We start from the raw sequence: 14,738 nt of genomic DNA on the forward strand, positions 1-14,738 counted from the left end.
AAAATGATTTAAAGTTAAATGTTTCCCTTACTCAAAAATTTGGATATGATGCTTTTACAAGGCTTATAATCATACTCCTTTTATGCTGCCTCTAGTTCACTATCATATACATAGTAAAAATAAAAGTAAGTAAAAACAAACTCACCTCATGGAACATTTTGTCCATTGCAGACTGGATTTCACTCTTCAGAGAGTGAGCAGCAGTGATGTGAGAGTGGCTGTTCTCACCAAGACTCTTAACTAATGTCTTCACATTATCATTAGTGGTCTGAGTCTCTTCCTTCAGCATCCCAAGATCTGAGGAAATATTAGACAGACCAGCTGAGGCTGAAGACGTGAGCTCCTTGCTGATTTGCTTCAAATCTTCAAGCTGGGTTTCCAAGCTACTGATCTTGGATGCAACAAGCTGCAAAAAAATTAAATCATATAATACCTACCATTTATCTTATCAATACGCAACATTACTAACATATAGTACAGTGGGATAACACTAGCATCACAACAGAGAATATACCCCTTACCTCAGCCTTAGAATCAACATTGCTGCGTAGTGCATTGGCATTGTCAAGACAGGCAACAGTGCGTGCAGTGTGTGCCTCTAAATGTGTGTTCATCTGTTTTTCAAACTCAGAGGCCATTTTTTCTTGGTTCTGGTGACTCTTCTCACATTCTGAGTGCAATTCATTCAACTGTAAAAAAAAATTAATTAATAAGGTAATTCTCCTGAGTTTTGAATTTATATTTATTACAAACACAAATGCTGCTAAAAAAAAACAACTATAAAGCAGACCTACATAATACTAAACAAATGAACCACTATGGAACCCACCTTGCTACTCAGCATATCAGACAAGTCAGTGATGGTAATGGCATGAGAGGAAATCACAGAGGCTATCTTCTCCAGTGCAGGTAGCACTTGCTCCTTCTGGAAAGTGTTGAGTTGTAGTTCCTGTTCAGCACACTGTTCTTCAATCTGGTCCACCATTTCCTTTGTACTTGCCACATCAGCCTGTGCCTGTTAGATAAACAGTTTGTAAAAAAACTAAACAGAGTAACTCATTTTAGATAGGATTATACTAATTTAGAAAAAATGCAGTAAAATTTCACAAATGCATGGCTGCCAATATAACCCACTACTTTCAAATTAGAAAAAATAAAAAATGTACATGTACTGTCAAATATAGTTTTCTTTTGTGAATTTTGTTTGTATATAGATGGCTCTACCTGTGCTCAGTCATTAACAGGTCCATTAGTAGGGTTACATGACCTGATCTCATTTTCACTTTGCTTGACTCTCCAGATTTTTTTTTCTAATGCTAGTAATACCAAATTACAGGAAGAAAAAGAAGAAGACGGCAATGACATGGTGTGTATTTGATGGTTTAAATACATACCTTCCCCTTGAACAGTTCATGGAGGTTATTGACCAGTTCATCTTGGCTCCTGGCAATGGTCCTTAGGTGGGAACTGATTTCCAGGACCTCCTTTTTACATTTCTTCACTGAACCATCTGAAATAGAGATATGTCAATTTGCATATGGACATAAAAAATCCATATACTGGTATATGAAAATCACAACGAACTCCATTAACTTGTTAGAGGAGATATGCCACTACTAAGAGGGAGTTCAAAAAGCAATGTAGACAGAAATTTACTGATAACAGACCATGTTCTCCTCTCAGTGTCGACACTTTTAAGATCATGTCCATCCATTTAACAAAGCATTCCAAATTTTTCAGAACAGGGTTATATATGAACTCTAAAATTATCTTTCTGGTATGGTCCTATACCCTTTTTGTAGTTTTTTTTTTCTGACAATTTAGGACTCTTAAGGTGGACCATCAGTGTGACTTGTCTCTCCTTCACAGGTATCAGAAAAATTACATGGTATTCAATTTTTCTTTTGTTTAGGGTACAGGAGCTTGTCATAAGTATAAATTCAGAACTCAGAAGTATTTCTGAGTACTCTGAATGCATTATCAAGTGAATGACAGTTCAAAAAGGGTTTCAACTTGAAATAAGACTATTGCAATAAATTTCTAGCTACACATATTTCACCATTATATTATCATGGTGTCAGAACTTTTTTGAATGTCCCTTGTATGGTCATATAGGCTATATGAGAAATAGTTTGTTAAAGAAATATCAAAGCAAGAGCTTCACATTCTGATTCATCAATAATCTAGTTGCATCTAAATTTAATAACTATTCTAAAAACAATACTCTGCATACAATTAATATTTTAGGAGCATGGTATGAGTTTCAAATCTATTAGAGAGACTATCAAAGTAAAGTCAAACTAAAAAGGACATGATTTTGCTACATGGACATCAACATAGCATAGTATATACTATCAGTTCCTCAATGGTCATGTAACTACCACAGGCTAAAGGCAATTTTCCCTTACCAAACTGAGATGAAATGTTTTGGACAGCTTCCTTCTGCTGTGTTACAGTAGCTGTGAGGGAGGTCTTCATGGTTTCCACATGCTCTAGATATGTCTGCTGGAAGCTCTTGGTAATTTGTGTGTTCTTTTCATCAACATTTCTGGAATGGCGGAAAAAAATTATGTAACATTATTTACAGCAACACAAAATAAGGAATGAAGAAACCACAGATGAAAGAATCATTGGACATGGCCTTGATGCAATGTTTAGCAAATGCACCTTCCAAAAGCACACAAGTTAAGATACTGTACAATAATATAATACTAATGCTGTACAGTATATAGAGTGCTTTTTAGCACACTTGTTTAAATACCTTTAATACATTATATATATATAATATATATATATATATATATATATATATATATATATATATATATATATATATATATATATATATATAGATAGATAGATAGATAGATAGATAGATAGATAGATAGATGTACAGATGTACAGATGTATAGATGTATAGATGTATAGATGTATAGATGTATAGATGTATAGATGTATAGATGAATATATGAATATATATATTGTATATATATATTGTATATATATATTGTATATATATATTGTATATCTATATTGTATATCTATATTGTATATAGATATTGTATATATATAATTGTATATATATAATTGTATATATATAATTGTATGGAAGAAAAACCCACAATACAAAAACTAGATTTATTGAAAATGAGACTACAGTTTCGAAATCCACCTGGATTCCATCATCGACCTGAAGATGGAATCCAGGTGGATTTCGAAACTGTAGTCTCATTTTCAATAAATCTAGTTTTTGTATTGTGGGTTTTTCTTCCATTGTATCAGCACGGAAGAGTGTTTTGCTATTCATATAATTGTATATATATAATTGTATATATATAATTGTATATATATATAATTGTATATATATATAATTGTATATATATATATTATATATATATAATATATATAATATTTACATATATATACACATATACATATATATCTACACACACACACACACACACACACACACACATATATGTGTGTGCTTTTGATACTGTTGATCACGATATCCTCTGGAATAACATGAACGATATGAAGTTTCCAAAACACATCATCCAACTAATAAAAGCCATGTATGACCAACAACAAGCAGCTGTAAGAACCACTTATGGGTTAACAGAATGGTTCGAAGTCAAACAAGGAGTGCGACAGGGTTGCATTCTGTCTCCGCACCTCTTTAATATATATTCTGAAACAATTATGAGAGGTGCTCTAGAGAATTTTGAAGGAACTGTGGATGTTGGAGGATGCAAAATATCAAATCTAAGGTACGCCGATGATATAGTTTTGATTGCCAGCAGTATCACTGAACTACAAACTAAAACTACTAGATAAAGTTAGAGAAGCAAGCGAAAAGGCTGGCTTGTTTCTTAATGCCAAGAAAACTAAGATCATGAAGATTCAAAGATAACCGGCAATGAACAATGATGAACATGTTACAATCAATGAAATGATTGTGGAAAATGTGAAAGAGTTCACTTATCTTGGAGCTGTTTTAACTAATACATATGATGATTCACCGGAGATAAAAAGAAGAATTGCCATTGCCAAAAATAACATCTGGAAAGACCGAAGCATTACCTTACGGACAAAGCTGAGGTTACTGAACTCATTAGTTTTCCCAATTGCATCATATGGTTCTGAGTGTTGGGTGCTGAAGTAGATAGACAAGAAAAAGGTCAATAGTTTTGAAATGTGGTGTTACAGACGAGTACTGCGTATTAGCTGGACAGAGAAGACGACGAATGATGAAGTACTGAGAAAAATAAATTGTAAAGACCGGCTGTTGGACATCTTGAACAGGAGGAAATTAAAATTTATTGGTCATGTGATGAGAAGTAAAAGTATTGAGAAAGACTTGCTGACAGGGATGGTGATAGGAAACAGAGGAAGAGGCAAACCGAAGACAAGACTGAGCGACAATATCAAAGATATTTGCGGGCTGTCGATGGAACAAGTGGAAAGAAAAGCGTAAGATCGAGTTTAGTGGCGAAGGATGGTGGAGAGGTCCACGGCTGCTCAAACATGAGCATACCGTTACTGATGATGATATATATGTGTGTATATGTTTATATATATATATATATATATATATATATATATATATATATATATATATATATATATATATATATATATAAACACTGCAAGACACCTTTAACTTGTTACCCAGATAATTAATTATGTAAGAACAGATTCAAATAAAAGCCTTGGTGTAGTAATATAGCTGACTAACCATGCCATCTGCCCTGGGATTTTCAAGAGTGATAATTTGTACATTTTAAACCATTCATAAGAATCTCAGCCTCGTTATTTTTATGAAGATGAAATACAGACAAAACTTTGGAATATTTCTTTGAAACAGCACAAGACCAAAAAATACCAAGAGCTAATGGTGGCATCTAAAAAATATGAGGCATACAAGACATACAAAAATCTAAAAGTTTGTTTTTTGAACCAGCATGATACAGCCACAACACTCACTTCTTACGATCCAGTTTATCATAGAGCTTGGAGAGGTCCCCAGTAGTTAAAGATGCATGGTTAATTAGGGCTTTGCCTTGACTCTTCAGTTTCTCCTCTGTTTTGCTCTGTTCTGTTACTATGTACCTGGAACACAAAAACACATTATGTTAGTTTCCTTGTAAATTTGTACCACAGAAAATATACATAGCTATATCCATGGTAGTTTGGTATTTCTATATCAGCCTTTCAACCCTTTTAAGAGCTAATAAATCTGCATACTGACTATGAAATTTTACAATAAAAAAGGATTCTAAACAGTTCTTAACCAATTTTTTTTTTTGGGGGGGGGGAAAAAATAAATAAAAAAATAAAAAATAATAAATAAAAAATAATTATTATTATATATACACACACACCTAACTCTAAACACTCTTAGCAACACTAAATTATATATTTAAAATTCTACACATGCTTACTTCTGCTCATCCAGCTTTTGGGCTGTGTCATGCAACAGCTTCTGAGTACATGACAGAGTAGTCTTGGTTGTATCGAGCTTTTCCTGTGTTTCCTCAAGCTTACCAGATACTTCAGTAAACAGATCCTGTAAATAGTAAAACCATTATTGATCCTCTAGCTTACCATTCTCTCTCAAAAAAACTTAAAATATTCTCCGCAATATTGCAGCAACAATTCAACAGTCTACAAATTGCAAACTCACAGTCTTCTTCTCTAGCTCCTCCTCCAAGGCTCGAATGTGGCTGATTTTCTCTGTGATTTCTTGTGCTTGCATCTCCATGGTTGTAATCATCTCCTGGTAGTTCTCATTGGCCAGGTACACTCCATTCTTTTCCCTCATGGCCATTAGGTCACGGCGCAGACGTTCAATCTCCTCTGAGTACTCCTGTTTGACAAAAATTATCATTACACAAACTGAAAACATAATAATAAAGAATAAAAAGGAGTAGTAACATGAAAGCAGAAAGAGAAAGATTATAAGGAACATGAATCACTGCAGCTGTGGTTATTATCACTATTCCCATTACTCTATGAATGGCAAAGCACCCATTCTAAATATACCAGAGAAAGTAAATTTCCTATTTGTGAAAATGGATACATTCATACATAAAAGCATACATGAACGCAAGCACTCACGCGCACGCACACGCACACACACACACAATATATATAATAAGTGTATATATATATATATATATATATATATATATATATATATATATATATATATAATTAATATACATATACATAGATATTATATATATGTACACACATACATATACTGCATATAAAAATAAATAAATACATATGCATACATAGATATATATATATACAGACAAATACATATACATATATAAACATACATACATATGAACACATACATATATATAAATATATTACATATTACATGTATATACCCATAAATATACATATATACATATATATATATAAATACATCCATTTATACATACACATTTATATATATATATATACAAATACACATACACACACATATATATACATGTACACATATATGCACATGTACATGTGCGCATGCACGCACAGGTATATTTATATATATACATATATGTATATAAATGTTTATATATGTATGTGTGTATGAATATACATATACATATACATATATATATATATATATATATATATATATATATATATATATATATATATTATATTATATTATATTATATTATATTATATTATATATATTATATATATTATATTATATTATATATATTATATTATATTATATTATATTATATTATATTATATTATATTATATATAATATTATATATATATATATATCATATTATATATATATATGATATATAATATATATATATATATATATATATAATATATTATATATATATATTATATATATATATATATATATCATATTATATTATATATATAATATATATTATATATATATATATATATATATATATTATAATATATATATATATTTTATATATATATATATATTATATTATATTGTATATGGGTCGTGTGGCACGGTTGGTTTAGCGCTGGCTTCCGGTTTCGTACCCGGAGTGACCTAGGTTCGAGTCCTGGTCAGGGAGGGTTGTTATTTATCGATATCAATGCGGCATTGCATTATTCCATCTTTCATATATATATATATACATATACATAAATATACATATACACATATATACAATGCATACGTGTATATATATTCATATTCACAAAAACATATATATACATATATACATATTTGTATATGTATATATATACATTCAAGTGATCAAATGCACTTTTGACAGGGGAAGTAGACTAAACTGGGTCCCAAGTTTTGTGCTAACCTTGCTCTTCATTTATAGACACGGTCTCCAACTTACACATTATGACCCAATAAATTTCAGATGCATGAGAAACTATCTGCTAAACTATGAATTTCTTTTTCTCTATTTGCATATTACTGAACTGTCCTTCACTCAAACACTTGTTAACACATTCTATCCACTGTCAAATGCCACACTCACCCCAATGAGTTCCTTCTTGTTGAGTTTCTGGTTAACCTCTGGCTTGTTCTGGATGTTCTTGGCCCTGTGAGCATAATCCAGGGTGGAAAGCGTTTCTTCTAAGTTAATGGATGCAGGAGAGATAGTTGCAATGATGGAAGTCTTTGTGCGGCCACCCAAAGCATCCTGTAGCAGACGAGTTAGTTTTGACTCCCTGAAAAAGGTAAAAATAATGAAGTTAAAACTAAATAGCTATGAAACAGAATATACAGGTGACCAAAAGAATTCTCTATGTTAAAAATGAGAATCTAAAAAGTGTTTAATAAACCCATTTGATCCAGGTAACAGTGCCATATCACCATGGAAAAATCTGGCTGTAGGGTGGGTGACAAGGAGTAACTGTAAAATTTTGTTTAGGAACTGGGTGACTGAACACCTCACACCGAGAAACTGTTGCCAAGTGACCGGGACATCTTGCCATAAGTGCACACGAAGTTCTGAGGTAAAGTGACTCAGTGGGCCTTCAGAAAGAGGCTTTGGCAACATTTCCACCAGGAAACGAGGGTGAATTGGATAAGATCTAATAACACTGCACATTGGAAGCAAAGAGTCTTGATATCAGATGTGAGCGTTTGTGGGGGCCGATCTTACAAGCCATGCATCTAGGAAGAGAAAGCCTAATGTCTGGGTTTTCTTCAAAGTGCCAAAGCAAGACATCCAGATCTCAAGGGTTATATATACATAAAAAAAAAAAAAAAAAAAAAAAAAAAAAAAAATTATATATATATATATATATATATATATATATATATATATATATATATATATATATATATATATATATATATATATATATATATATATATATACATTTAGCCTACCATATGCAAATAGTATCCTATTCACTGAAAAAACAACAAACCTAACCAATCCAAAATAAAAACTCACCTGTAAGGTACATGAGGAGCCTTTTCCACCAAAGAAGTGATCACACGCCCTAGAGTGAGCAGGGACATGTTGATGTTGCCAGCCTCACGTGCACGTTTGTCAACTGCCCCAGAACGGCCAATATTTTCTGACCCAGCCAAGTCAACCAAATGGAGTTTGCCAGTCTGTTGAATATGAAAGATAGAAGTAACTTTAGCTTATGTCACGATAACACTGTGCATTTTTTAAAAATAAAATCATACCATCAAAAAGGATGCATAAGACATACAAGCATGAAATTATCAACCTAACATTTCTATATCATGGGTGAAGAAATGCCAGCACAAATTGAAACTAAAACTGAAATTATCAACCTAACAAGAAAATTTTTAAACTATGACAAGTGATAGTACAACTTAAAACCATTGAAATATCAATTTAATAATAAAATGCAGAATACTATATATCCTAAAAAAAAGCTACTTATTTACAATTTAGATATAATTATCAGAACATAAATATTAATATGGTGGTGGTAACCCAGGAAACCCACCTTCAAAAGTTCGTCACCATCAACTGTGTTCTCTTTGATGTGAACAGTGACCGTAAAAACAGTGTGTGAGCGGCTGGAATGTGCGTTCATCAGGGTAGCTGCTGTCTGGCGTTTGGCTGACCCCTTTTCCAATACACTGTAGACATCACTCTTAGAGCGAACAAGAACCTCTTCTAGACCTTGTATAATGCATGATCCCTTTCGAGATGAGTCTTCATACAATCTGTAATTATTAAAGTATATATATATATCTTACCATGTAATTCCATATGGTATTTCTAGCACATTCAAGGTAAATATTCTCAGAAAACTCTTTTATCATATCAGACTGATGGAAGTGCATGTCAAAACTAGAATTTACTTGGCAGTGTTAAAATGTTTACTCAAATATTAATTATTACTTGGCCCATTAACATAAGAATCAGTCAACTCTACTGTACATAATCCTTTGAAATTGATAGTTTTCCTAAATACATGACATAAAATCATGGTTTAGAAAGAAAGACAGAAGAAACAGTGGTAAGATACCCAGTACAAGATTACAGTTTAGATTCACCTTGATAATGAAAGTAAAGTATTACTTAGTATTCTAAACTACAATGTTATCATATTCCCATGTTACCAAGGTTAATGATAAAAATAAAATTTATCTTTAATTCTAGGAAGGGAGGGTAAAACTACGTACCTCAGTTTTGACATATCATCATGAGCTGACAGCAAGTCAAACAGTTCCTCATTGTACAGTTCAAGGAATGAAACCCTCATTGTGAACTCCACTTTCTGAATGCGCAGTTCATCGAAGAGGTGATTCACACAGCGAGGAATTATACCTAACAATGGATCCTGAAACAGATTTGAAACAATCAAAACCACACAGATTCTAAAGTAAAATAAAAAAGAGCATCACTCCTGATCAAATATTCACTACTGCTCTTATACAAAGCTATTTTGAAGATTTCCACCATTATCAATACTGAGTAAATGTATACATCACTAATAGGTCATATTCCATGTTTTTGCAGCAGTAAACCAACCATTACCTAGTAATATTTCAGTTATCTTGACATATAGTGGGATTGAATAGTACAGTTTTGTGGTAGAAAGCAATGTGAAAAGGTGATAGGTAAAAAGTGAGAGGTAAAAACAACAAATAATTACCCAATATAGTTAAAGACAAGTGTAGAATTAATTCAAAGAGCTCAAGAGCCACAAAAGATACTATACTCCACAATATTAATGTTACAAGGCCCAATCTTGTTCCTAAACTGAGAAAAGAACTTCAGAGCATTACCTCATCCCAAGACATGAGTTCAGAGGTGTGCTCTCCCTCCATGGTAAAGGTCTTTCCCTGTGCCAGTTTGTCCATAAGCAAAGATTGTGCAGTTAAATCCACTTAGCACTTCTTCCACTGAATTTTTTGCCACTGCTTTGTAGACATCAATCTGAAATATAACAAAACTTTTGAACTAAAGCATATTCTTTAAAGACAACTATAAATAATACCAAATTGAGACTTAAATCTAACATTCATACAAAATTTCAGAAAACAGGTATAACTCAATAATAATAATAATAATAAAAAAAAAAAAAAAAAAAAAAAAAAAAAAATCAATTAATAAAAAAGGGACATCAAACACACAAAAAACTCACCTGTTTTGATTCTGGCCCAAAGACTCTATCAAACGTGAAGGTCTTTGTGAACTTATCCAGGGGCCGTTCCCTCACAATAATTTCTCGGTTCTGTTGGCATTCCACTGCACAAAATGATTTTGAGTTCTTCTCCATACTGTTCATAGGCCTGCAAAAAGTGATTAACACTGTTGTAATATGTTTTGCTAAGCTTTTAAAACATATTTATGAGAAGATTCACCTAAGATCCTTTTACCTGTAGTATGAAAACTATATCAAATATACCCTACAGTTTAATACAGGATACAAAAATATAGAATAGTAAATGAAAATGAGTGATGAACTGCAACTGCAGTAGCAGGGGAAACCTTCTACTTTATCTAAATTTAAAACATAAAATGGAAACAAATCACAATAAAAAACAGAGGGAGAGAATGGTTACTGAAAGTAATAAACCTATGTGCTAAATTCTGAAATTTGTGTGTTAAAGGGGAAGTGATCATATACATCTTTCATTAAACAAATATATATATTACATTTAACATCAACCTTTAAAAAAAAAAAAAATAATAATAATAATAAATAATAATAAACAATTTACTCTGTCAATGATATGTGCTAAAGTCTTCATAAATATATCCTCACACCAAAATAAGAGCATAAACAAATTCCCTATTAGTTCTATTAGAGATTTTATAAAATCAAATGATTGATCATTGGTATCAATGGATTCCTTTCACTGTGATACCCATATATATAGAAATTATACAGTATAAAATGTTCAGTAGCTTTCAAAATGGTATTATTTATATTAACATATCATACTGACTCTAATTGAAACTATCTGTGATACTGCAATGTAAGGATTCTAATCTGAAGTCTAACAATATAATGGGACACTGGCAAGCAATCATCACCTATGAACCACTAACAAATATTTCCTAGCATGACAGAGCCTGGACTGGTTCTTTAAACCTTGGTTCCAATTAACTTGTATGACTCCAGAACCACCCGGGTCAGGGATGATTACCCTTCCAACTTGGCCTAAGCATGATATCTGGGGAACTATGAGAGAAAGACCTATAGCATTACTTGCCTAGAGATTCCTAAGCTTTCATGGTCAATGATGATCACCAAGTTTGTTTAATACAGAATGTTTTGACTTAAGTTGGATGTGCTTAGACCAGGGGTGTATCATGATTATGCAACCAAGATGGGAGGTTTGGCAGCCAGAAGTGGGTAAGCCTGAGAGGTAGAACTAATTGGGAAGTTTATAAGCACTATCTTGCCAGACCGTACAATAGCAGAGGGTCAATAGCCTTTGCTGTAGTAGACCGTAATTATTATCATAAGTGATTATAAAAAGGAAACATCACACATATATATAAACAAAAAAGAAGATTAATTTGGTGTGTCCTTCCCCCTCAGAAAAATCAACCTCCTCAACACGAAACTGCAGCTAATTAGACGTACTACCAATTCAACCCAAAATATCGAACGAAACTCAAACCCGATGAGATCAACATTTAAATCTAGACCCAAAAAGACCTAAAATAACTCTAGATCCAAAATTAACAAGTCATAAAATAAATTACGACCCAAGCCTACTCTTCTTGGTCCTTCGCTGAGAAGCTGACATTACTAATTTCCTATTTAATGGTATGTGTACATAGGCCTACTTATCAGTGAATTAGTGAAGGAAATGTACACTTTTCTGTCTATTTATAACATTTATAAGCATACGAATTTACTTACAAATCTACTTCCTCACTTATTCTAGGGGGCAAAGCTTCACGAATATATGCATAATAAAGAAACACGACGATAAAGAATAAAATGCTTATCATACCTTGTCTCTTAATTCTGATTGTTGAGTGTATTTATTTCAATTAAGGAATATTTAGATTTACTGAAGCATTCATGGAAGGTAAATACTGAAATTCTCGTCACATCCGATTGGAATGCTAGAAACATGGACAATGAAAACCTCTTATTTCTCTTACCTGCATCTTAAAAACACCTTGATATTTTGTCCGCTTGATCCCTTACGGGGGTGCTTCCTTTGCATCGCCGGACTGGCCATTATTAAACACTAAAACACACAAAAACACAAATAAAATAAGGTGGACGCTAGACACCGTTCTCGCTTCGTCCGTTTGAACTGAGGTTGTGATGGCTTTAAGTTGCGTTGGCCAATCAGCGCGCAGCTCTCGGCCTCCGTCGACGCTGATTGGTTGCTAAGATGTACTCGGAGGGATACGGTCTGTTAGTATTTCCGACTTTTAAATCGGTTATCGTTTTGTACTTTGTGTATTCCCTTCTATTTGTATTTATTGTAATGTAGATATATGCTATAGACAATAAAAAAAATAATGGAGGTATTACTGAGTAAATTCTTTGTGATCAAGGCTCGCCGTCGATATATAGTGAGGTTCGTTCGAGGATACGAACGCAGGTCGCCCAACTTTTAAATTAGTTACCAGTTTTTCCTTTATTTATCTATTTATCTCTTTATACATGGCCATTATGGTAGCCGCTGGGTGACATAATACAGACGTTTGGTGTGCAAGTAGACTGCTTCGAATTAGTTTACTGATTTATTGAGAAAGTATTTATAAAAATACCACATAACACATATGCCTACAGTTACAGTTAGTCCTGTTGCCTTTTAATCCCAATTTTGAACCAAATATAGACATATTTAAATACAATTCAATAATAATAAGTATATCAGACACATACAATATCTTTAGATTTCGGAGTAATATCTAAAATATATTTTTTAACAATTATAAAGAAAATAACAGCCTATCGGCATTCTATAAAACTGCACTGTTGCAAAATATCGGTTTTCATTTAAGTCAAGATATAATGGAATGTCCGAAAGAATTTTGTCCTCGGACCAGTCTCCCGAAAATGCATATATTAGAAGTTTTCAGTTATCGATGTTCATCTAACGTGAGCATCGGTATGTTCCCGTTAATGCACTACAGCCTCATGGTCGTACTAAATTATCATGAATATACTGAATGCTTGTGTTTTAAATACTTTTAAACTGACAAAATAGTTAATAAACCCATTTCGGTCTGAGAATAGATTACGATGCATATATTCATCTATTACTTCTATCTATCTATCTATCCTTCTGTGTGTGTGTGTGTTGTGTGTGTGTGTGTGTGTGTGTGTGTGTGTGTGTGTGTGTGTGTGTGTGTGTGTGTGTGTGTGTGTGTGTGTGTGTGTGTGTGTGTGTATCTGCGCAATTTGATTATGGATATAACTTGTTTAAATTATCCCAAGGCCTTTCAAACTGTGATCCGGTTAGCATAAACAGTGCGTCAAGAATTAAACATAAATTTTCTGATAAATTCGAAAATATACCCTACAGTCGAAAGGGATATTTGAACCAAGTATTTATATGAATTGAACTAACATCAAACTGGACAGGAAAATCAGTAAAATAATAATAATAATAATAATAATAATAATAATAATAATAATAATAATAATAATAATAATAATAATAATAATAAATAATAATAATAATAATAATAATAATAATAATAATAATAATAATAATAATAACAATAATAATAATAAATAAAAAATAAATAAATAAAAAATAATAAATAAAGTGGGCAGATCCTTCAGGTTTCATCCTCACGCCATATTAAACAAAAAAAAGCAAATAAACGTACAGAGAAAAAATAATAGATGAATAAGTAGAAGCTGTACGAATGAACTATTCATATGGAAAGGAATACATAACGCGAAAACTTCTACGACATAATATTGAGGTATCCTCTCTATACAGACAGAAGAAAAATATATAAAGGCATAAACAATACAAAAAAAACAACAACGAGAAATATGTGAATAAAAGCATCAAACTTGATAATCCGATGGAACGCAAGAGAAGAAAATAACGGTTTACTTTTTTCTGTAGAAACTCAAAGGCCTAACCTATATTCCGACAAAATGAGATGATTCACTGAATCGGATATAATTTACAGACGAAAGCAGGATAGATTTGTCAGCTTCATCACTCCTTGAATTACAGATAATAGAATTTCGCTGATCTGTTACGATACAAAACGACGCCACGAGGATTTTTTATCCGCTGGACGGGACTTGACAA

General features: G+C 32.3%; 1 protein-coding gene across 1 annotated transcript in view; it reads right to left on the reverse strand.

Annotated features, from left to right (window-relative positions):
• Nucleotides 1-12,834, reverse strand: part of LOC119572458 (kinesin-like protein Klp61F) — a 17,347-nt gene extending 4,513 nt beyond the window's left edge. Inside the window, 17 exon segments of the mRNA XM_037919571.1 lie at nucleotides 32-51; nucleotides 146-406; nucleotides 522-689; nucleotides 830-1,015; nucleotides 1,395-1,510; nucleotides 2,409-2,548; nucleotides 4,987-5,112; nucleotides 5,445-5,569; nucleotides 5,687-5,869; nucleotides 7,516-7,708; nucleotides 8,443-8,606; nucleotides 8,975-9,197; nucleotides 9,660-9,817; nucleotides 10,266-10,322; nucleotides 10,324-10,416; nucleotides 10,625-10,772; nucleotides 12,607-12,834. Coding sequence (XP_037775499.1) covers nucleotides 32-51; nucleotides 146-406; nucleotides 522-689; nucleotides 830-1,015; nucleotides 1,395-1,510; nucleotides 2,409-2,548; nucleotides 4,987-5,112; nucleotides 5,445-5,569; nucleotides 5,687-5,869; nucleotides 7,516-7,708; nucleotides 8,443-8,606; nucleotides 8,975-9,197; nucleotides 9,660-9,817; nucleotides 10,266-10,322; nucleotides 10,324-10,416; nucleotides 10,625-10,772; nucleotides 12,607-12,686 — 2,441 coding nt within the window. The 5' untranslated portion in view covers nucleotides 12,687-12,834.
• Between the last annotated feature and the right edge of the window lie 1,904 nt (nucleotides 12,835-14,738).

This window comes from Penaeus monodon, chromosome 4 (assembly GCF_015228065.2).
Source record: "Penaeus monodon isolate SGIC_2016 chromosome 4, NSTDA_Pmon_1, whole genome shotgun sequence".
NCBI classification, from domain to species: domain Eukaryota; kingdom Metazoa; phylum Arthropoda; class Malacostraca; order Decapoda; family Penaeidae; genus Penaeus; species Penaeus monodon.